This window comes from Thermobia domestica, chromosome 7, assembly GCF_964235325.1.
Source record: "Thermobia domestica chromosome 7, izTheDome1.hap1.1, whole genome shotgun sequence".
In the NCBI taxonomy this organism is placed as follows: Eukaryota; Metazoa; Arthropoda; class Insecta; order Zygentoma; family Lepismatidae; genus Thermobia; species Thermobia domestica.
In genome coordinates, this window is record NC_137460.1 from 59,343,311 (window position 1) to 59,369,214 (window position 25,904).

At 38.0% G+C, this 25,904-nt stretch overlaps 2 protein-coding genes across 3 annotated transcripts in view; both read left to right on the forward strand.

Moving 5' to 3' along the window:
- The first annotated feature begins 306 nt into the window (after positions 1-306).
- LOC145689200 (protein GVQW3-like) lies at positions 307-744 on the forward strand. The gene has a single exon (XM_081763335.1). The coding sequence runs from the start codon at positions 307-309 to the stop codon at positions 742-744; it is 438 nt and encodes a 145-aa protein (XP_081619461.1).
- Positions 745-3,134: 2,390 nt separating this feature from the next.
- The window catches only part of LOC145690144 (uncharacterized), a 71,803-nt gene continuing 49,033 nt past the window's right edge, over positions 3,135-25,904 (forward strand). The window contains exons 1-2 of one of the 2 annotated variants that reach the window (XR_014132175.1): positions 3,135-3,363; positions 20,972-23,982. Coding sequence is in view for 1 of the 2 variants with exons in the window: in XM_081764747.1 (XP_081620873.1) it covers positions 20,972-23,982 (3,011 nt within the window). In the remaining variant the exon portion in view is untranslated. The remainder of the gene's footprint in view (positions 3,364-20,971; positions 23,983-25,904) is intronic. The other variant, XM_081764747.1, reaches the window with a different exon arrangement.

Here is a 25,904-nt window from a genome sequence, read left to right on the forward strand (position 1 = left end):
AAGGCCTGGCATATCTTCCTCTCCGCCCAGTTTGACCTTGTATAGCATACACGAACATATGACGCTTTGTGGAGGTCCCACGTTCATTCTGTCCTTACGGAAGTTCACAGTGTAACTAAACTTCCACAACCAGGTAGTATGTTGGATATACGAGGGTGTTGGAAAACTCATGAAATCACCAAGGATAAATAAAAATTGAAACATATCATTGTAGTCATTAGAAAGGTCATATATTGTGAACCTCTCATCCCGTATATTATCATTTTATCATTGTTATTTCCTTTGTTACGGGTTCTGTAAGAAGATATGGCAGAGGATCTAAGGAAATTCAAGGAGAATGAGCTCCGCAGTGTCAAGTTTTTTGTGCTGCAAGACAAATCCTCTATGGAAATTCATAAAACTTTGCAGTATACTTTGGGGGAACATGCTCCTGGATATACAACACTAGCGAAGTGGGTGAGGCGTGAGACTGAAGATGAACCTCGCTCAGGCAGGCCTTCAAATGCAGTGACCACGGAAAACATAGACAAAATGCATGACATGAGTATGGAGGATAGGCACATATCAATCAAAAACATTGCTGCGTGTGTGGGTATATCGCGTGAGCGTGTGGGTATCATAATAGCAGAATATATGGGCATGCGGAAGGTCAGTGCCAAATGGATCCCAAAATGTTTGAATGCTGACCAGAAGAGAACACGGATGCAGATCAAAATCCTGGTGAGTTCTTGCGCAGTCTGGTAACAGAAAATGAAACATGGCTGCACTACTATGATAGAGAGACTAAACAGCAATCCATGAGGTGGTGCCACAGTGGATCTCCTGGACCCAAGAAGTTCCGAAGCCAAAGATTAGCTAGAAAGATGCTTGCATCGGTGTTTTGGTATACGGACGGTGCCATCCTTATCAAATATTTAAAAAAGGGTGAAACCATGAATGCTAGAGTTTATTCCAAATATTTGATTGAGTTGAAGGAGGCTCTGAAGAAAAATCGTCGGATAAAAGTGAGGAGTGGTGTTCAGTTTCTCCAAGACAATGCACCCTCCCATAAGGCTCATCAAACCATGCAATTACTGGTGGATCTGGGCGTCACCTGTGTACCTCACCCACTCTACTCACCTGATCTGGCCCCCTCCGACTACCACATCTTCCCACATCTCGAAAAACTTCTCAAAGGCAAACATTTTCCATCCGAAGAGGCACTCACTGCAGAGATGGAGGGCTGGTTTGCACAGCGGGACAAGACTTTATATTTACAAGGGTTAGAAATGTTGCAACATCGTTGTGAAAAGTGTATTGCGCTTCGGGGGGAATACGTTGAATACAGTATTAAAATGGTTCTTCCACACAAATTTCTTCATGGTGATTTCATGAACTTTCCAGTCTCCCCTCGTACCCACACGAGATACTGACCTTTGCTTTATCTCCATCCGCACTAAACTCACGGTGTTAGGGTCAACTGGACACAGATCTCCACAAAAAACGACAGAACTTTCTTGGTTATCTTATGTAACCAAAAGGTACGGCAAAATTTTTGAGGGGTGGATTTCTTATGGGTAGACTCCCCGTGAAATTGGCCCCACACACTATATTCACTGAATATGTCCGTGTGTTTTCCGAAACAAACGAGCTTTTCTTCAAAACAATCAATAATAAACGAAAAACAAACGATTGGCTTCGGTTTCGAATCGAAATTTGAAAATGGGGTAGCCAGTTTGAAGTTGGCCCTCCCAACTTTATTTTATTTTATTTTTTTATTTTTATTTATTTATTTATTTATTTATTTATTTATTTTTTGAATATTTCTGTACGTTTTTCGAAACACGATTTTTCCTTCAAATCAATGAATAACAAACAAAAACAAACGATTGGCTTCGGTTTCGATTCGAAATTTCATACTAGTGAGCCCAGCGGGAAATTGCCCACCCCAAAATTGTTTATTGAGAATCTCTGTAACTTTTTCGAAATAAACAATTTTTTGTTCAAAACAATCAATAACAAACGAAAAACAAACGATTGGCGTCGGTTTTTAGTCGAAATTTGAAAGTGGGGGCAGCGCGGTTTCCCCCCCTGCAACATTATTATGTGAATATGTCCGTACGCTTTTCGAAACAAACTATTTTTTCTTCAAAACAATCAATAAGAAACGAAAAAAAAACCCATAGGCTTCGGTTTCGAATCGAAATTTAAAAATGGGGGGCTAGTGTGAAGTTTGCCCCAACTTTATTTTATGAATATTTCTGTACGTTTTTCGAAAGGAACTATTTTTCCTTCAAAACAATTAATAATAAACGGAAAACAAACGATTGGCTTCGGTTTCGATTCGAAATTTCATACTAGAGAGCCCAGCGGGAAATATCTTACCCTCAAATTTTTGAGTGAGAATCTCCGTAACTTTTTCGAAACAAACGATTTTTTCTTCAAAACAATCTATAACAAACGATGAACAAAGATTAGCGTCAGTTTCGAGTCGAAATTTGAAAGTGGGGGCAGTGTGAAGTTGCCCCCCCAACTTTATTTTTGGAATATTTCTGTACGTTTTTCGAAACAAACGATTTTTTCTTCAAAACAATCAGTAACAAACGAAAAATAAACGACTGGCTTCGGTTTCGAATCGAAATTTGAAACTGAGGGGGTTAGTGTGAAGTTGTTCCCCCCCCAACTTTATTTTTTGAATATGTCTTTACGTTTTTGGAAACAAACGATTTTTTCTTCAAAACAATCAGTAACAAACGAAAAATAAACGATTGGCTTCGGTTTCGAATCGAAATTTGAAAGTGGGGGAACCAACTTCACATACATGGGAAAGGAGACTTAACATTCGCTCCAACTGCTGCGCTGTAGAAATCTGGTCGTTGTATGCTCGCTGCAACGCAGTATATATTGGATACTGTGACTGATTGTTTTTCGCTTTCTAAGACGGATTAACAGATTTTACGCTTATAGAAGTAAAAAACACGTTATTTAAAGTATATATGGGAGTACTGGAAAGTAAATTTTTCTGTTCTTGACTACTACTGCTAATAATATTATTTTCTAAAATAAATATTCTTTGGTCGTTGTACAACGCTGCAACACTAACAGTAGCCGCCACTATCTATTTCTTATTCCGCAAAGAAAGAACAGAAAGATTTTCATATCAAAATCAGGAAACAAATGAATGTAATGTGGTGAAGGCAACTAAGCCTCAACCGTTATGTTTCGGCAACTCACTTCAAAATTATAAGTATGTATTTCTCTCGCAACCAAATCTTTCTAAAGAACAAATAATATACAGGCAAAATGTTATATAAACTTATCCTTCAGCGTTCTCCTCAGACAATGACAATATTCACTTTATGAGAGAGAAATAACATCCTAAAGGTAAGTGGCTAGTATATGTTTAAAGTAACAATTTCTAGACTATACTTTCAAAATGAAATTTATAGATTGTAAATATGTTTCGCAATATAGTGCAATTTCCGTAATGGATAATTATGTTACAAGTTTTAATTTTCACTGTTTCTACATTATAGACCTATATCTTTTATGCATTGTTGATATTAGGCCTACTATTTGTAGACCCGAAATATGCTTTCTATTATATACTATGTTCTAAAATGGCTGGATAGATTGTTACGTTATCTACTATTATTTCATGACAGCTTCATTAGAAATTTAAAATAATTTATGTTCTTTTCAATGAACTTAGGACAGTTTATTACTAAATGAAAAAAGATGGATGTTTCGAAAAGCATCACTATGTTAAACATTATCTTAGTTGTGTCGTTAAATAATCCATAATTATGAAACCAATGATATACATCATTAAATTACAGTAACCTGAAGACTTTTAAAATATTTAATTCTATTTCGAAATATTTTCTTATAGAGTTGGTAATATATACACTTTAGTCTCTAACAAGGGACACCCGCGAACTTGAACAGGAAAAACCGGATGAAATTTCTACAGTTAACTAATTTCAGGTCGCTGAATCCAGCGGTGATAGTCGTTTCCATGCAAAATCAAGCAGTCAAGCAGTGGCGGCGCCAGTTAGTGGGAAAAAAATGAAATCTTTGAGTTTTACGTCCCACGCTCAGGCTAAAGAAGACGATGATTATGAGAAATGAATGAAATGGTAGAATGAAGAAAGTGGGAGGAAACGGGAGAATCCCGAAAAAACCTACGAGCACGGTATTTGTCCACCACAACGTCCACACGGCGCGAGCTGGGATCGAACCAGAGACCCCAAGCACTGGAGGTGAACGCTCTACCACTGAGCCACCGCGAAAAGTGGAGTACAGTAGGATTAGCTTAGGGTTAGGGAAATTTGGACCCATTTGGTTAAAATTAATCGAATGTAATTTCTTTAGTTTTTGTAAGGATGCCAGCTGGAGTAGGCTTTGTGAAATTAACTCAAATAATCTAATTCTACCATATTTCTCTGAGAATATAGGTGGCAGAAGTTATTATAAGGTATCCAAATAAGTTTTTGCCGTTTGTGATGGCCTTGTTGTTCGAGGGTCACAGACGTGCTATGAAGTTAGTCACGTGCGCGCGACACGATAAGGAGGTAGGCAGAGCACTGACCGACATCAGTAGACACTCGTTGGGCACACTACAGAGACCTAGCTCGCCAAGTGGCACAGTGAAACGGAGGTGTCGAAGCAACTCATTAGGGGGTGTTTGATGTATGACTTCAATGTAGGCCTATCAGCGGCCGCGTCACGTCGCCGCATATGCCAAGCGTTCGGGGAGAATGCCGTGAACGAACGCACCGCCCGACAGTGGTTTCAAAACTTCCGGACCGGCGATTTAGACTTGAGTGATGAGCTGCGCAGTGGACGACCACATGTGTTGGATGACGACGGCCTGAAGACAGCCATCTAGGAGGACATTAGTCTTACATGTCAGGAACTTGCCGAAAGATTTAATGTATCGATGGAAACAGTCAGACTGCACGTGCATCGCATAGGGAAGACATACAAGTTGAGTAAGTTGGTACCACACACATTGTCACCGACCAAAAAACGACAGCGAGTTGAAGCCAGTTTATCCTTGCTCTCCAAACACCAGAACACACTGATATTTGGTCGATTGATCACTAGTGACGAAAAGTGGGTCCTTTACAACACACCCAAGCGTACTTGACCTTCGTTGTCGCCACGTGACGCAGTTCCAAACACCTCAAGACCACCTCTGCATCCCAAGAAGGTTATGCTGTGCGTATGGTGGAATTATTGCCATGTGATTCATTATGAGCTCCTACCACCAGGTCAAACCATCAATGCAGATGTCTACTCCCAGCAGTTGCAACGAGTGAACCGTGCATTGCAGGAAAAGGAGCCGGTATTGGTTCATCGCAAAGGTGTACTGTTCCTCGACGATAATACAAAACCCTACGTGGCAAAAAGGACCCGGGAAACCATTTGCAACTTGGTTGGGAAACTTTGTGTTATTCACCATATTCCCCTTACCTTTCTGCTACAGATTACCACCTGTTTCATTCCCTGGACAATTACCTTCGTGGGAGACAATTTGAAAATGTGAGAGATCTACGGACCGCACTCACGGACTTCTTTGCTTCCAAGACCGCTGACTTTTTTTTATCACCATGGCATTGTTCAGTTGCAGGAACGTTGGCAGGAGGTGCTGGATGCAGATGGCGATTACTTCGAGACGTAACCGTGGGTATTTTGTGCTACAACGTAGACTCTGTGCGAACTCTGAAATCGGCAAAAACTTTTTTGGATACCTTGTACTTATAGTTTTTTATTCATGCATAGAAATGAAATGAAATTTTTGAATTTTACGTCCCACGATTATGCCGGGTAGGCTAAGGGAGACGGTGATGATGAGTAATGAATGAAATGGTGGAATGAAGAAAGTGGGAGGAAACGGGAGAACCCCGAGAAAATCCACGCACACGGTGTTTGTACATCACAAAGTTCACTTGGCGGGGGAAGGAATCGAACCAGGGACCCCAAGCACCAGAGGTGAACGCTCTACCACTGAGCCACCGCGCCCCCCTTTTCATACATAGAATAACACATGTTCAATGCAACATAAACGTATTGCGGCCCCACAAAAATCTTTGGACCACTCCCAACAAAAATTTCTGGGCGCATATGTGATTATCAGTAAGTATATATATAAAGTACTCTATATTTTGGAAAAATGTTCCAAAAGTGTATTACCATGAATGTCTTGTATGAGGTTTTCTGTTAAGCCCCGCTGCGGACTAATGTACTAAGGTCAGTTTAAGTGAACGAAACTTAAGCTAACCTATTGATAAGTTATAATTGCCATGTTAAAACGCTGGTGGAGCTTAACGGAATAAATGCTCTTGTATGTGCATTAAAACACATTCCAAGCCAATGTAAGGCAGATGTGGCTCGTGAGGGAAGTCATCACGGTAAAAATTGGAATTTTATCGCTTGAAACTAAGAAAATAAAGGTCATCGGATGCATTGATTGTTGTGTACAACATTTAGTACATTAAGGGAGTTTCATTCTTTTAGTTTCAAGCGAACATTTTTAAATTCTTACTGATGTGACTTCCCTTACGGTCACGAGCAGCCTCCGATGTAAGGTACACTTCTTTCATCATCATTTGCATTTTTCCAAATTCATGAAGCAGAATGATATATTCCAGAGTTTAACTGAACAGAAAGAGAAATTGCTATAAAGAAATTACAGAAACACCAATCTCCGGAAATAGACAAAAATCCCATGAGCAGGCACGTAGCCAGGATTTCGTGAAGGGGGGGGGGGGTCGTGACATGAAATACAGTGGTTATCACAACAGGGGCTCGATCATTCTAAACTATTTTACTGGAACATATATTGGTTTGTTCAGCCAGTATTTCGTAACGGGAGGGGGGGACGTGACATGAAATTCTGAATGCTCAGGACCTCGATCAATCTAAACTACTTTACTATCAACATATATTGGTTTGATAGGACAATAAAATGATGATATGTTGGTAAGTATTTTAATAACAAACTATGAGAAATTTCGAGTAAAATAATAAAAAAAAAGTGCTGAAAAAGATTTTACAATATTTACATCCTTCTTCTGTTCATTCAAATATAACAATTTTCCTTTCATTTGACCCCAACTATTATAAAAAGTACATATTCACTATTATAAAAAATGCATACTAAATAATGTCTTGTAAAATATTTTTACAATATCTGTTGAATCAAATGTTAACAGAACTTTTTTTCCATATAAATTTTTGTTTTTATTATTCCGTCAACTACTGTCTGTTCAAATGATAGGTTAAAGGAGCAGTAGAAAATTGTTTTTGATATAACATGTTTGATACTGCAAAGATGCGATGACGAAAATTTATGATAAAAAATGTCCACGTTGTTACACAACGGTACTATACTTTCGGAAGCTTGAAATCTCCCTTGAAATCCCCCTCACTAGTAACAGAAATTCTGAGAATTCCGTAACTTTTCTAGTAATTTCAAATTTCCTGACTCTTCCAGGATATATCGCTCACCTCGCCACCATATATTTCAAGTAACACAAATCTCCTCATAAGAAAGAGTAACCAAAACTTCCTGATATATTTTTTTTTAAATTTTTAATGCGATCCTCCTCTTTCTCATTTCATTTTTTCATCCTTCCTTATTTTTTCATTTCTGGTCATGTCGCCAACACTTAGTGGCCCATTTGCTGGTAAATGTCGATCGTTGATATAGTGATGCGTCGAAAGATTACCGCTAGTGTGCCACTAGTGGCAGGGATTTGTCGAGTCGAAACCAGTGATGGGTAAATTCCCGGGAAAATATTTTTCGAGAATATTCCCCGGAAATATTCGCAGGAAGATTCCCAAAAATGCAAATATTCCGGGAATGTATGTACAAACACAAAGAAAATTGCATTCTATTACTATATTATGATTTCAAATTAAAATTCACAGTATACTTAGTACTGCTGTCAACAAAGGATTCTTTAAAATATATATTCTGAACTGTATCATGTTATTATCATTTTATTCTATTTAGAGATCTCGCATAAATGTATATATACTTACAATATGTTTTATGCGAGTAAATGTATAGGAAAAAACTTGATATAGAAAGTCCACATACCTTTACACCGCTAAAAAAGTTTAAATTTATATGTAAGTGGATTTTCTAGACTTGACTTTACCATTAATATTATAATCATATTAATTTTTTAAATGTTATAAAGAAATTTGATTGGTAACAACCAAAAAACATACGTAATCTCGAAAAATTGGTAAGGTTGCCAGTGTATGGGATGGCATAAACATCGGTACAGAATGTTGATTTGAGGTACACTGTGCTTTGTTAAGGCCAACACACACTAGCGTATTTTTTGGCGCGTAATTTCGGTCCGTAAAATGATGTAAATTTCGGTCCGTAAGGTGACCCATACACCTAGCCTAAAAATAGGCGCGTAAAAGAAGGAGAAAAAGAAACGGTCATTGTTCGCTCTTCCTCTTGCTTGTTGTTTGAGCACGTGGTCATTTTCCAGTTTATTCAAGTCGTTTGAACAGGATGGATTTATCTCAGGATATGTTTTCAAGTCCAGATGCTATAAACATTGTGTTGTTAAGAAAACGAATAAAAAGAAAGCATAGAAAAATAAGATTTGGACCAGGAAAAGGAAATTAAAACTTAAGTCCCACGGTTATGCCGGTTAGGCTAAAGGGGACGGTGATGATGAATGAAATAAAGAAAGTGGGAGAACCCTGAGAAAACCCACGCACACGGAATTTGTCAACCACAAAGTTCACTTGGTGGGAGCTGGGATCGAACCCAGGATCCCAAGCACCAGAGGTGAACGCTCTACCACTGAGCCACCGCGGCCCCCGACCAGGAAAAGGATTTTAGAGAGAAATACTCTGGGTGCGTATCGCAATGATGATTTAATACAAACTGAAGGAGCTTGATGCATGGTTTCCTCTTATCTTCCGAAATAAGCCTATTGCTTGGAAGTGCAGTCTACAAAGAATATGGTAGTAAAGGAGGGTAAAGTCAGGACGAACTTACAAGTTTCCACATTTACATACAAATGAATTGAGGCGTAGTAAAGGCGAACTCAACTTCGGATAATTTTCTTTAATTTTGAGTGATGTAAGAAGATGAGTTTCTAAACTTAATACTCTTATGAAATTTCCAAGGGAAGGTTTTCGAATTTTCTTCCTGTACCCCAAAATAAAGGTAATTTACTGATAAATGAAAATAAAAAGACAAACGCGATTTCATCGGAAAGGCTTAACGATTCTGCACGTACATCAATATTTCCTTATCATTTTTATTGTCTGGTACAATTTTGGGTAAGTTACTTGTAAAAATATAACGCGTTACAAGTTAATTTACTTTCCCTTAACATGTAACGCGTTACTTTTAGATCCGAAATTTTGAATATGGGAAAAAATTCTTATTACTTCAATTTTCCGAATTACTACTACTTCCATTATTATTATTATTATTATTATTATTATTATTATTATTATTATTATTATTATTATTATTATTATTATTATTATTATTATTATTATTGATTATTGGGGTTTAGAAAGCCTCATGAATAGACGAAAAAATTTCGACAGAGTATGCATGCAAAAAATACTAGATAACATTTATATCAGTGAATATTGTTTACAAAACATAGGTTTTAAAGTGCCAAATCATAGCATAAGAAATACCATGATTTTAGTTCCTATGAATTGGAAATGTGAAATTTTAAAAAGATTGACATATTCTTTAAGCTCATTTTAGACTTATTGTATTAAACAATGTGAAAGTTTTATGTGATCTGACTGATAGTTTTTAATCATTGACGTTTAGAAACATTAAGCCAAGTGTAATTTTATGACTGCTGTTCTTAGCTTCTTGTTGTTTTAGATGGATGGAAACTTGATAAGTTTTATTGCGTTGACAAGGAATTATTTCTGCTTAACTGACTTTTATCTACATTGTGTTTTATATTAGTACCCTTGTTTTTATTGTTTTCTTTCTTATTATTAATTTTTAGTAGTATTATTATTCCATCGCATACTCTGATACCAAGTGCTGTATTTTTGCCAAAAGCTGTTCGCGGCACTAAAATAAAGATTATTATTATTATTATTATTATTATTATTATTATTATTATTATTATTATTATTATTATTATTATTATTATTATTATTATTATTATTATTATAACAACATTGTGTATAAACATGAAACACAGGTGATTTGTGTCTGAATCTAAAAAACTAGTTGATTGCCAACCTCGGTAGTCGTGAAGTCTAGATGTCAAAGACATTGTTCACGAGCTTCTGAATTTGGGTTGACGGTGTAGGTTGAGTATTCCATCTCGAGCCAAACATTGTGAATAGTTATAGGGCGCTGGCCAAATATGTTCAACACTGCTCGGCCCGAGTTTAGAATTGTCAATGACTCGAACATCTCGGGTCACAGCTCTTTCACTATTGAGCCGAACCGAGAAGTGAGCCGAGCCAACAGCTCACCCAACCGAGGCGGCAAGAGCCCTCGGCTCAGTAGATCCGAATCGAGAAGATGGTACATCCCAACCAAGCCGGCTCGAGCCAATGGTTCACCCCAAGCAAGCCGACTCAAGCCATGGGCTCAGTTGACCCGAGCCAAACTAGGTTCGTTATAAAAATCTCTACTGGTCTCGTTATCGAGACGAGACGAGACGAGACGATACACGGGGAGTGTCTCCTCTCGTTAGCAACATTAAAAATATTCCATATTACTGCTTACATTTCTCATGCTTTTCGCTTTCCAATGCCTCTAATCAGGCCATGATTTCAAAACGAGTTGAAGCGCGCTGAACGAGCGAGCCATTTATCAAACTTGACTCAGCTCGGATCTCGACTCGAGAAAATTACCTTTGATTCGACTTGAATTCGACTCGTACCCATCCCTATGCGTTAGAAAAAATGGATGCTTATTATTATTCTGATAAACTAATTATATAATAATAACAATATTGTTATGTAAAATTAAAAATACAGAATATAGAGATGCATTGCACTATAACTAATAAAATGAGAACACATGAACTGGGGAGTGAATCAAAACTTGCCTGTAACTCGAAAATCGGTACATGGTTTTTAAAGCTAGTTGTTCCAAATCCCATAATCAATGGCACAGTTGGATATGCAAACTGATCTGAAAGAACTCCAATATTACATACATACCATAAACAAACTTTTTTGTGGTAATGAAGTAGGCCTGCTCATCAGAACAGTTTATTCATATTAACTCATTCCTGCATATCGCTAATTATGGCATCCTAAATAATTCCCGCCGGAGCTCTTCAGACACTTTACTAGTAAATTCTGTCCACCATCATCCTCTAATTTTAAGAAAAAGTATTAGTTCAAATATTTCAACAGTAAAATATTTTTGTTCTCCATCTTTATAAAACAACACTAATCAAAGTAAAATAGACTACCGGTACCATTGCACTCGTAGTTCACTCACTGAATGTATTGATTTGGATCTGTCAAAATCTACGACAAAATCTTCCAGGTGTTTTTAATTGGTACACGTGATTTCCCTGGGGTTGTCTTCATCTTCCAAAAACAGCAAGTGGCGCTAAGATATTATCTGTTTCTTTGTGTGTCGGTTACTGACATACGTAGTTCATGCTCCATTCTCAGAAATTATCTTACAGGAAAGAAATATTTGGTTCCGAAAAAAATATACATATATTGTAGTTACTCATCCGAAATGAAACGCGAAAAAAGTAACGCAAACTAGGTACTGTACTTAAAAATTTGTAACGCGTTACCGTTACAGTTACTTTGGAAAAAGGTAAGGCGTTACTAGGAAACGTTACTTAAAAAGTAACACGTTATTTCCGTTACGTTACTTTCCAAGACTGGAAATGCCTCGACTCGGTTAGGAGGGAAAGATTGTACAACTTTTATTTTTTTATCGCACTTTGTATTCCAAAAAAGCTAGTTAGTTTCGTAAAAATGTATTTAAATGAAACCCAAAGTAAACTACGAGTAGAAAAGTATGTCAACGAGCTATCGCGTTAGAAAATGAAAAAAAAATGATATATTTAAGTTTAACGTCCCACAATTATGCCGGTTAGGCTAAAGGAGACGGTGATGATGAGAGATGAGTGAAATGGTGGAATGAAGAAAGTGGGAGGAAACGGGAGAACCGCGAGAAAACCCACGAGCACGGTGTTTGTCCACCACAAAGTTTACAATGCGCGAGCTGGGATCGAACCAGGGACCCCAAGCACCGGAGGTGAACGCTCTACCACTAAGTCACCGCGCCCCCGCTATCGCGCTAGAATGATCTGAAACAAGGAGATACGACGTAGCCACTGGACCACTGGCGCAAATCCTGTGGGTGATGAAGTGGGCATATTCCCTCCGATTTTGGAACCTGATTTGAAATGTTTTGTTACGGGGGGAGGGGAGAAATGTGATGATTTGTGTCCGATTGCCACAAAGGAAAGTGAGATGAAATTGATGTCCCCCAGAGTAAGCCTCAAATCTACCCGTTTTACAATGTTGGAAGACAACTCTGCTCCCCTGATCCTCCACAGCATTGTTTTTCAACTTCATAAATATTTTGAACATCGCTTTAGAGAAATGGGAATGGTCTTCCCCGTTCCCCCAATATTGAAGACAAATTTGTGCCACTGTACTGGACTACGTTATAACGAAAATTAAAGATAGCAATCAGGGTCTAGAGTTGAACGACACTAAACAGCTTACGACTTAATGCTGATTATGTCCTTCTGATAGATAATATGATGACAATACATAGATGATAGATATGGTGACAATAAAAGAAATTCAGATCTCTTATAAAACATCTGCAAGAGACATGAGTTTAGAAGTAAATGCAGAGAAAACTAAATACATGAATGGAAATTGACCGTAATACAGGGTGATTATTTTAAAACTCACGGATTTCATTTGGGTCTAGAATTTCTAACTGAAGTCCGATTTTCATGCGGTTTGTGGTAAATGATCAAGGAAGGATGGTAGATTTATGGGACTATGTTTACTGGTTTAAATTCATCCGAGTTAATATCGATCACGCCTCAAGAAAAACATCAAATTTTCGCCAGTGTACCTTACAATTGGAACGAGGTGTGGTGCGGTGTGGAGACTTTTTTTTTCGTTATATGGCAACCTCACCAAGGTCAAGAAGAAGCAGGAAACTAGGCCGCTGTATTGGGAATTGTGCTGTACTGTTCTGTGCTACTGTGTGAGAATGATCAGGGCACAGTGAGAATAGTGTATTCTTTGGAACAACACAACGAGTTTGTCGTTAAAAGTTTTGGAGAATGGAATTTGTTGTTGCTATGCAAAGGGAATTCAGAAACAAATTTGCTTCACGTTCTGCCCCAGACAGGAACATAATGTGGTCGCTAGTAAATTAATTGGAAGAAACAGGATCGCTTCTGAGTGAGACAGGGATACATCGGACCCCGCAGGCGGCTGTTGTGGAAGATGTCAGTTATCGACTTCCTAGGTTGCCTAAGAAATCTCTCCGTCGTTTGTGGTAAGAAACCGGCTATAGCTTTCCACATGTGATTTGTGGGTGTACTATATTTTAAAAGTTTAACAAATTTGATTACTGATATTATATTAATGTTTGATTTGTTATTTTTCCCGGTGTCGGAAGTGGCGTCCCTATCACCCAATTCTTCGGAACTGCAATCAGTTACTGGTCCTCCATGTTGGGAGTTGTGCCGGGGCGATCATCCGGCATTTAAAACCTGCGGTCGAGCAATGTACAATAATAAACTTCAGATGCGGACTGCTCAGGAAAGCCCAAGAAATATCTCACTCAGAGCTAAAAGGGCTTTCACATCTTTCCGGCCGAGTATTCCCAAGTTCTGTCGAAGTATTTGAAGCTTAAAATAAACGAGTACATAACATGATCAGTTGATCACTTACTTGAGAGGAGAACGCAGACTGAGGGCGTTTGAAAGTAAAATCCTCAGTCAAATATTTGGATGGGAATGGGGAATTTCGGAAACTTAACATGTTTACCTAACATTGTTAGTGGTATTAAATTCAGAAAGTTCTATGGACAAGTAATGAGCCAAAATGAACAAAGTAGGGATAGGAACGTCTTCATAATTTTAACTGGAATCTCAATTGGAAACAGATAATTAGAAAGACGTAGGTTTAGATTGGAGTGGAATGTTATGATGGATTTCGGAGAAAAAGTTATATAAACTAGAAACTGGATCCAGTTAGCTGAGGACAAACGTCAATGAAGAGCTTATGCGAATGCAGCATTGGATCTTAATAAACCACCCATCTTCGATCTTTCCCAGAAAAATGATGGGGTTGTTTATGGAAAATTGATTTATTAAATGTAAACAAAATCGTTAGAAAATCGCATTTTTTAAAAATGCCCGCTTTTCCACTTCTCGATAGCCTAGTAGAGCTATAGGCGGTTCTTGTTAAACTGTAGGCGACGTTCTTTGCTTTTTTTTTTACTATTAACAATGTCAATCTCTTACGACAGGGGTGCAAATAAGCAACAAAATTTTACTAGCCCAAGAAAAAAAACTACTAGCCCACGTCTCACAATAGAAATCATTTACTTACTTTAGGTATTTTATTAGTCAGTCTTGCGTTTTGCTGTGTTAAACCAATGCTGCACTGCACGTAGGGGATTGAAGTCTGTCACTGTTTCATCTTAAAACGAATATTTAAAAGATGACTCCACTTTTTGGTGTCAACAACGAACGGTGGATTGTTTTAATAAGTTTCGTACAACTAAAGCCAAGTTCACATGAACTTGTTGATACAGGCAGGCACAGAACTGTGGACATCAATTGACCCAGTAATTTAAACCTCCCGGTGGTGTTAAATTTAATAATGGTGTGGTGACTCATGTCGAAAAACGGTAAGTCCTTTGTTGACTGCTTCAGGTCAAACCACTCATCCAATAATGTTTCTAACGGTATTTCGTTTTCACCTTCACAGCAGACAGTTGTTTTAAAATGTCTTGCCACAGTTAATATTTCTTGATCTCCAAAATTAGCTAGTTGTCTACCAGTGGGCCATATGGCTGTGTCAAAACATTTTAATAAACTGAGAATGGGGGAATCTTCAGTTAAGAACCTTGACTTGAGATAGCTGATTGCATGTCTAATGATTGCTTCACGATCAGCATTGAAGACTTTTTCTCCCGTGGTAACATCTTCGAGTTTCATATTCTGAAATTCACGTGTATTTTCGTTAAAATTTCTACGGAACTGTTCCTCCATTGCTCCTTTCTCTTGCAACAGATTTTCCAATTTCAGCAAACCACTTTTCACTGCATGGTTGACTTGTGTGAGAGATATCTTCTCTTTCTGAAACGCCTCAGAAATTGGAGAAAAGATGGCAAGAAAGTCTAACAAGAAGTGGCAGAATTTGACGTATCTGTAGTTCAACATAAAGTTGAGAAGTCCTTTTGCTGTTAATGCATCCTTCACCCTTGCAGAATTGTTTTCAAGGTGGGTTGTAACTGCACACCAACTTCTAAGTAGCGCTTCTAAAGTTCTTTGCTTGCTTGCTACCCATCGCACACTATTTAAATCGGTAAGTTTGACAATTTTCTCTTCTAGTACTGCAACTGTTACTCGAAGTTGTCGAAGCTTTTTCGGTTAATCATGGTAATATTTAAAAATGGCATGAATATTTCTTTCACACTGATTAATAAATTGAACTTTTGAGCATGCGTCCAAAACAGATAGCTGCAAATGATGCGCAACACAATGGATTTGTATTAGCTGCGGTCATATATCTTTGACTTTCATGCCCAAACCACCCTTCTCACCTATCATACTTGGAGCACCATCAGTTCCGATGCCTATCAACCAACCAGGTTTTCTATATGGCAGCTGATACCTCTCAAACACTTCGATGAGGGCATTGTAATATCCTGCTGCTTCACTTGCTAACGCTTCCAAACAGAGAAATGATTCTTTTAATTCATTTTTTCAAGTACCTCATATAAATCACAACACATTATTCATTAGACACGTCTGTTGAACCATCAAGCGATACAGAGACACAGGGAGAGTTCCGAATGTCGTTGAGCATGTCGTTCCTGATTGTGGTTGAAATAATTTCAACAAAGGTCGTATACTGCGTTCTGTTGACATATTTTTCATTCACTTTTATACCCAATTTCTTCAACAGTTCAAACTGTTTCTCATAGTCCGTAAATTGTTTCGTATGATACGTTATGTAATACGCTGCATTGAAATGGACATACATTTGACCAACCAGTTCCGAGTTTGCTTTCAAAATTGCTTGGCCCATTGGTGTTAAATGGGGTGCGTTTTTGGCTTCATTTGCTTCAGTGGCTTTCTTATGCTTGTCATTTTTGTCATGGAATTTCAGATTTTTTACTTTACATGGTGGTGAATAATCCGTAACAAGCTTGAAGGTTGGATCAGAAATATCTCTGAACTGTATGCACACTTTGCAATAAAGTACATATTCTCACTAATATGCCACAAAATTTTTTGAAACCAGTGAGTCTGAATGAGACGAGGCCTACTTTGATGTTTTACACAGTTTGCTGAAGGTTGTAAAACACTACTTTCCATTGTTTTGTCAGAAGGGACGAGTGACTGCTGGATTGATCTACTTCTACTTGTTGCTGTTTCACTGCTGCTAGAACTAGCAGAAGCACTCGGAGTCGTCGGAACATTTACTGAAGACGACGGTACAAAGTTTGCCTGTGTGTTACAACTGCCACGCCTAAAAATGGCTGAATCTTTTTGCTGCTGGGTCATTCCATGTCAAATCACCTAGAGCACTGTCCTTCAATGGGTGATATCAATAAAACGGGGAAGTTACTTATTATTCCCAATTTTGTAGTAGTTACTCGCATTGGTATCAATAAAAAGAGAACTGAGCAATACTCGTCTCGGCTGACCTCGGAGAAGCCCCGCCCTTTTGAAGTAACCACACCTCTATTCTAGAGCCGAGTAACTACTCCGCGTTTGATATCAATAAAAATCAAAGACTTCTCTGTGATCCAAGTAACTTCTCCGAATTTATGGAGCAAGCTAAATAGGTGATTCCGTGCGAAATACGGCAGAGTATATGATTGTTTTGCTACGTAGAAAAACTTATAAACTGCATAGAAATGTTGCAAATGGATATGTAGAGTAGTTAGCACATTTTTTTTTTTAAGAGAATGAACCGAAATTTGGGGTGGTGCACTATGTAATGACGAAAAGATGCGGGTTTTCTTGCGTTACGTGAGTGATCCGGGATTCCAGGTCGGAATGTTAGGGGATTCTGGTGTGGCTCAAAGTACTCTTTCTATGACTACTACAAGTGTAATGGATGCGATTATTGCGAAATCTGAAAATTGATTGTTTCCGGAAGTGTGCGTAATATGCAAACAGCAAAAGCAAAGTGGCAAGAACAATATACATTTCCGGGCGCTATCGGAGCACTTGACTATACACACGTGGCAATAAAGAAACCTAGTATTTTGGAGACGAATACGATAATAGGAAGAGCTCCTTCGTGGCTAAGCGGTTAGCGTACATGTCTTTGGCATGAGAAACCCGCGTTCGATTCCCGGTGGGAGCTCATGTGGTTCGGATTCCACGTTAATCAGTGAGTCCCGTCTCATATAGCCTTGCTACTGAAAAGGACATTAAACTCAAAATCAACTCAACTCGCCGTTGATAGGAAGGGTGTATACATGAGAATGTATTTTTTTTTATGCCAAGGCGAAAGGGGACACGTATGATGTGGAAAATGCAATCAGATGGACGTGCTTTATGACGTGACTGGCTGAACTTTTTAAAAAAAGGAAACAAAGGGGCCAAGTGTCTGATTTCGTTCTTGAAGCCAAACAATCTACAAAGGTCTTGGACAACACGTGATATGCGCTTGTCGTGTTAATCTTAATATTGCTGGATTCGAATCAGCTCCAATAGGTTCGTTCTCATGGTTTCAGTGTTACTTTCTTGTTTCCTTTTTTCTTTTTTGTTTTATTCTCGCTCGAATATTAAAGAATCTCTTTTGGATTTGTGTCTCAGTCGTAGATGTATTTGATATTTCCTTGCATTTCACTGCAATTGCCTTCAAAGCTTCGGCTTTCCTTCGTTTACTTTCTGGTAACTGTGACTTTGAAAGTAGCACTGGAAACTCTTTTATAATATCCACAAATGCACTTTGAAACTGTCGTTGCTACTTACCCGTTCCATGGCGTTTAGGATACTACGCCATAGGTAAAAACAACGAAATGACCGCGCGACGGATGGGAGAAATGAGTAATCACTTCTTTTATTGATAAGACCATATCATATATGGGCTAAGATGATTCTATTTTAAAAAGTTTCAAAAGTTTCATAGTTGTAACTTACGAGCAATGACACAATTTGTAACAACACAAAACTGTATATTTCTGTACATAAAAAATAATAATTACAAAAATACATAAAACACCCTCTTTATTTTTTAACCATACCATGTACGTGTTAAGATGAATGTACAAAAAAGTTTCAAAAGTTTCATAGTTGGAACTTTTGAGCAACGCAAAATTTGTAAAAACCCTAAAATTTGCTTTGTATGCCCCTTAATGTTTGACAGTGTAACGTTTTTAAGGTTACTTAAGATCTACTGAAAGAGCAAAAATTAAGCTTTCATTTGACATCTGGATGAGCCCAATAACTTCAAAAATAAGGGAGTTATGGTAATTTAGTTCCATGCTGAGTGCCAAAAAGTGAAATTGAAGCAAAATTCACATTTTTCAAAAATTTCTCCTTGGCCCATTTCTCATCCAAAAAATCGAAAAAAAATAATAATTTAGCATAATTTCATTGGTATTAATATATGATAAAATTTTGAAGAGAATCTGAGACATTGAAACATGGTCATGTTTTAAAATTAGATGATTTGACATGGAATGACCCTGCTTCGACATTTTGCCGGACTTTTACGGACCACAATCGACGAATACAATTGTGCGTAATGCAAGACTGTTTCCGCCTTATTCAGAGTCATTTTGAGGTATGATTAGCGTCATGCTAAAGGTCTGACTACTGCAGCAAACATATGTTATTCGAACTCTTTAGTATGGCACTAATCACGTGTCAAAACGTCTCTGCATAAGGCCCTTTGTGTCTACTGCCGTACACAGCTCAGATGTATAGTTTTCAGTATCATCGCTCAGTAGAGCCACTGTGCTAATTTGTCGAGATTGCGAGTGTTCGCCGCTATCTGTACCCAGATTCTTACACTTTTGGCTCTGCGAGCACAAACTAATGTATTTTCCGCACTTCAATAGCAAGTACAAGCAGACGAATTTTCACAGCGCTGTCAATTTTCTTTCTTTTCTTCATACGAAATGAAACAAAGAAATCGTGATTTTTATAGTCTTTACTGTTTTAAATAAATAATACTGATATTAAAAACTCGCCCGCACGGATGAACCACTCGCCCCGGGCGAGTGGTTATTTGCATCCCTGTCTTACGATATCGGCTGTAATAACTTATTTGTTTTAGATTTCGATAAATGGTGTCTTCTGAGAGGAGTTTCGGGTTATCAGCATTGGAATAAAGCTGTTGCTGTGCTTGTTTAGCTCAATTCTATTGAATCATTTTTGGACCCAATTGTCCACTCTTGTTTTCGACCAGAAAGCATTTGCTGCTGAAAATTTTGTATTGCATCACAGGGACACCCATAGGCGGGTTTTAGAGCACAGATTTGCGCCCATAATTTATGGACAGGGACATAATTTTTCGTTAAAAATGGCACAATCGAAATTATTTTATACTATGATAATGTTTTCAAGAACTCCAAATTAAGTAAAATTTAGTCTACAAAGTAAGTTATATTTGGTTTTGGCACAACTAGCTTTGATTTTCTCTATTACTTTCTATTTGTTTGGGGGGAAGAGAGAATGGTAAAATTGGGAGATTACGTGAGGGATGGGTACTGCTAATGCCTCATCCATTCGTGATACACATAAAAAACTGTTACCTTTGAAAACCCCGTCACCTCCTCATTTATTGCTCCATGGTAATTTATTTTGTACGCACGATGTTTGTCATTTGTAAAGATACAAAATATTTGCCGTTAGGGAAAAATGTACACCAAAGTTTGCAACACTGGCAGTAACCTTTATTTATACTCAAGAACTGGGAGTGATCCGTCAGAGATACGCAATGTTTTGTGCGAAATACAAGCATTGGAAATGGCAGGGGCAATACCGAATCCCGCCGGGTGAAATGCGCAGGTGAATCAGGTTTTCTGCAGGCACAACGAAAGCATCCATCGGGATCTTTGAGAAATACGGTTCGCACCCAGTAATTGCCATCTGTTCATTTACCTAATAAACCATCTTGGTTGAAAACTTTTGATGATGATGAAATCAGGGAAGAAGTCACAACGAGATTCTAGATGCAGGTGCCAGATTTTTACGAAACTACGATATAGAAACGTGTCCGCATTTGAACAAATGCTTTTACAGTGGTTGCACTTATGTAGAGAAATAGCCTCTGTATCAGTGTACGCAGTGTAACTTTCTTTGTGTTCAATACATCTCTTATTTATATGTTTCGTTTTTATCTTTACTTTCCTGACAAGCATCGTATATTCATAGTATAAAGCAAAGGAAAGCATGGAACTTTTGTTGTTGTCTGTAAGAACCATCGAAAAATTAATTTGGCGGTTCAAAGTGGAGATTAGGAAAAATACATACCAGAACAAGATGTGTGATAATTGTATCCCACACTTCATCATTACATGGTAAATTGAATTGTATACACGCAGATTAAGTTCCCGATATTAGAATGTTTCTGCTTTATTTCGAAATGAAATTTAAAATATAGTGATAGAATATTTAGAATTAACAATATAAACTGGACCGAAATCACTCTCGTGAACGTTTGCTAAAATTAGTATTATTCGCTTGATATTCTGCCTTCCAATATATTTATATTTTTTATATGCATAAATAAAATTTTCTTCCAGATGCTGCGTGTAATTGGAAAAGGAATAGTTACCAGGAGAAAAGAATTTCTTCAAATAGTGTCCCAAGCTGGAGCAAATTTTCCAATCCATGGACCATTAGAACATTTGCAGCCTGGGGTATCGTTATCATTTTTAACACCTCGCATATCAGTCAGGTTTTTATCTTTTGCATCTGAAAGTAACTCAGATAACACTGACAATAAAAGAACTTCAAATCAATGTAAAGTTAGTTCTTCAGGTAGTTCGAAACAGGACACTGAAAATGAAAATAATATTGAGAGAAACAAAGACGCTAAAATTAGTTGTAAGGTTGAAAAGTCACCAACAGTGAATTCCAGTTCTACTGCTGCACTATCAAGTTCATGCAAAATTGTTTCGCCTAATTGTCCACCTAGAACTAAACCAGATTCCTCAGCTACTTTAGACAAAGTCTGTAAGTCAACTATTGCAGAGGCACAGAAGAACTCAACGGATCCTTCGTTAGCAAAATCGAGTACTTTTGCAGCGTGCAAAGCACGTGAAATTGAGAAATCCAGTGAGTCTTCATTAGCATCTTCCTCTGAAATCAGTACAGCAGCAATCGAACTGAAAGCAAATAATGTATCTAGAGATTGTGGAAGAAAATCAACACCTACTTCTACTTCAGCAGAAACCTCGTCAACAGCAAATGTCAGCAACATATCAACATGTTCGCCATCTAAAACTAGTGCATCAACTGCTAGTACTCCAGATGATTCAGCATCAAAGAAACGTGTACCAGTATGTGATCCACCAAAGCGACAATCAGATGTTAGTCTATCTTCTCCTTCTACTGGAGCTGTTTCTCAGCCTAAGAGAAAAACTATAGCCTGTGGTCCTCCAAAAGGCACAGAACCAGCATTTCCCTCCATCGACACGCCGTTATCAGTAAGTGCGAGTAGACCTTCTCAAAGCAATGAGCCTAGAACTGAAACAATGGCCAAGAAATCCCCAGCATCAACATGTTGCCCTCCAATGAAAAGAAACGACGTAGAAGAAACTACATCAACAGGCAATACTTGCAAGGCATCAGCTACAAGTGGAAGTTCAAGTACTTCTGTCACAAGCAGTGCTTGTAAAGCTAGTGACATTACAGCTGAAAGTTGTTTCGGTTCCAAGGCTGCAGCAGAAATACCAGAAACAACTGCTCAAGGATATAGCTCTAAACCAAAAAATACTGAAACTGAAACAGTAGCAAATGCTTCAATTGTCTCACAAGAGAAACCAAAGATAGTATGTGACCCTATAAAAACACGACCACAAGATTCTTCCGCACTTAAAACCTCGTCAGCTAAAAAGATCAGTTGCTCAGCAAAATCAATAGAGAAATTGAAAGCCAAAATTGCCAAAACCGCTTCTGCTTCAGAAGCAAGTCGTATGAGTATGTTTGATTCAAAGAAAACTGCAACAGAATTAGGAAAGGCTACTTCAGGATGCAATGCTGCAGAGAAGATCAAAGCTGGCAGAGCAGCACAGTCTGCCGAAAAGAAGACAGTACAAAAACAGATTGGCACTTGTTGCCCACCTAAATTCATTATACGACTGAAGGCAGCGAAACCTTCATCAGAAAAATTAGATTCACCGTCAGCAAGTACTATAGACCATGGTTTAGCATCAGAACCAATAAAAATTTCTTCTGAAGCAGCAAGCACAGTGTTAACAAATGCTATACCACCAGAACCTATTAAAATATGTGCGCCATCTGAAATTCCTGCAGTTGCGGAAAATAAGGCGGCAGAAATACCTAATTTTTCCTCATCTCAATCGGTAGATTCAAGAAGTGATTTACCAATAGACTTGCCATCAACTAAGTTGATTTTAATTACGGAAAATTGTAAGATGAGAATAGTAAATGTATCGGGCTTTTCTTCGTTTCTAACTCCAACAGCTCCTTTGGGTAGTGCTACAGATAAAAACAATAGAAGTACCTGTCATAGCGATAATGTTGTTACTCGTTGCAATTTGTCAGAAAATCAGCCAACTCAGCAGTTTTCTTCAACTTGTTGTCCACCGAAAATCACTCCCACAGCAGAAACATCCACTAATTCCGCCTCTGCTACAGAAAGCAGTAGCTGTAATGCAGCAGATATCACAGCAGAAAAATGTTTTACAAGCAAAGACACTAGTTCTTCCACTGAAAACAAAGAGGTAAGCACTAGTTCTTCCTCCGATATAACGAACAAAGATGCGGAAAAATCAAACAAATCACCGTCTGATCCAACTAAAAAGGTTTCTTGCAGCCCTCGTTCAGTAGATAACGTAGGCTTAAAACTGTTATCAAGTGAACCTTATCTGAAAAGAACTACAATTAGAACACGTACACCTACTGATACCGTTGTTACCTCAAAAGTAATGAATTGTAAAGCAAGGGATTTCAGAGATCAAAGTATGTACTCGTCCCCTCCATCATCATCAAAAGAAATGAACTGCAAACCACACACAGAAATACGTGACATATATGCAAGATTTTCAACCTTTGCACCGTTGCGATACTCTTATTCTAAGAAAACTATAGTATTCAAAAAGGAGTGTTCAAAATTGTCGGCTTCTAGTTGTGCACAAGGATCAGATGCCCGACTTAGTGCAGAAAGTGTTAGAGAACTGTGCGCTAAATTCTCTACATCTTCGAAATTGTTAGCGAGAAAGAATTCCAAGAAAGACGATGCTTCTGTTAAAAAGAATGGAAAAGGAGATACACCTAAATCCGATAAAGAGGATCCTTGTGCAGGTATTAAGAAAGCTAAGGACAATTCAAAACCTCCACCATACGCCCCTACTCAGCCTGATCCTCCACCAGGTTCTGCTCCTAGTTGCCCACCATCAGGAAGCGGTACTGGGAAGAAAGCTGCGATATCTTGTGGCAAGGGCAATAATAATGGTGGGAAAAAGAAGTCTGAGAAGAATGGTAAAGGAGGAGCAGAGACTAAAGCAGACAGTAAAGATCCTAAGTTTGCATTGACAAAGAGATATGACACCACTGCTTCAAATGTGTGGTAAGTACCGGCGTCTTAAAGTAGACTATTTTATTTATTTATTTCTGTAAGAAGAAACAAATATCTAGTGATACTATAAGTTTTTATATGTAGACTGTATCGTGCAGAAGGCAAGCATAAGCTAAAATTCAGAAAGTGCGTACTTTTTTAGATGAGGGATAAGGGCATGCATTGTTAGCAGGTTCAATTAGAATTATAATCTTTTGCACACAATTTGTTAGGCGAAACATAAGCACGAATCGCAACCAGTAATAATTGTACCTCCTGGCTAGTTGAAAAAGTAAATAGTAGCGTATAGCTTGTAGTAGACCATGTCTATAGATATAGCGCAACAGTTATGCCGTGCTTTTGTGTTCCATCATACCTCCAAAATAGTAAAATCACTAGAAGAATTGATCATTTTATTATGTTCACGTAGTTTTATCTGAGTATTCTGTACAATGGGAGATTCTATCCCACTCATCTAATATATTTAGCTAGGTTAGGTCTGTAAGTCGGTTAACTATGAACCTTCCCGTTTCCTTTCCCGTAGTTTCCTTTCCCGTAGTTTAAAAGGATATATGGAAAACGACGTGAAGAGGATGAAATGAGTGCCAGCTTAATAATTAGGATTAGATATGGCATGAGATGCCATCCTTTCATCCCCCCAAAATATCAGAAACAAAATGTGTAACTGCTTGGACCTAAATATTTCTCGTTGAAGTGATAATATATTTGTTGCTACTTTTAAGAAGTCATATTCTTATTTTTTTTAAACGGTGAAAGTTTACTTTTTATGGAAACTGAAAGTTTCAATCACATTTAATTCAGAATCAAATTGACAGCAAGGAAAATATAAGCGCACCACCAGGTTGGAAGTACAATTGTGCCTTGGATTAATAAGGTTCATCTAGAATATACATTTTCCTAGGACAGTAAACACAAAGAAGACACAATGACTTAAAAACATTTGTTGCCACAAATGCAGCACAGGTGGCATTACTTTTCAACATATTCATTACCAGAATTCGAACTGATACCGTGGGGCCAACGTTCGTATTCTAGGAGTGGAACCAGTGTATGACAGCCCAACATGAAAATGCTTACCGGACAAGAATTTTTGAGATGTAAGAAAATATTAAAATACGGAACAGGATAATACTCGCCTTCCTACGGCCCATGTAACAACAGATCTTCTACAGTCGTTCTGCTGGGTATGTTTAACCACCCCCCGTATATCCCAGATCTTGCTCCGAGTGATTTTCGTGTTTTCTTGCACCTCAGGAAGTTCCTGTCCCGTAAGCATTTTCATAGTAGTGAACAATTACAGACTATTGTCATACTCTGGTTGTTACAATACCGGAATAGAAAAGTTGATATCACGGGCTATGATAAGTGTCTGAATGCCAGCGGTGAGTATTGCAATGATTTGTTCGGTACAGACTAAATGATAAGTCTGGGATTTGAACCCTACAGCTTTTATTAAAAATGAAGTCTTGCGTAAAAATTTGCTTAAGTTCTTGTAAGTATTTCAAAGTCTATAAAATGGATTTTGCAGTGTGGAAAAGATCTTCGGCATTCAAGATGGCTTCTTATTTGAAGGTTAGGTCTTAGCTCAGAGCGGCGTCAGGCGGTAATTAAAAAATATCTACTTTGCTCATGGTAGCCTCCTGAGATAGTGTGCTTAACCCTCTTAGGATTTTGGTAAATTTTGTTATCATTGCATAGTATCGTCTTTGACCGCTTGTTTAGGTTCTATAACAGGTATTTAAACAGTTTTTTTTAATAGCCAAGCTAAGGATGGACAAAAGAAAACACCAGATGCGGAACCGGATGGTCAACTTGGCGGCGCCAAGTGGGGGCGGAGGGGCGTGACTTTTTATACTTTTTCTTAAGACAACATTCAAAACTTTTTCTCGCCTTCAGTTTTCACGATATCAGAT

Coding starts and splice junctions, on each gene's coding strand:
- LOC145689200 (XM_081763335.1), top strand. CDS start 307: ATGGCAGAGGATCTAAGGAAATTCAAGGAGAATGAGCTCCGCAGTGTC.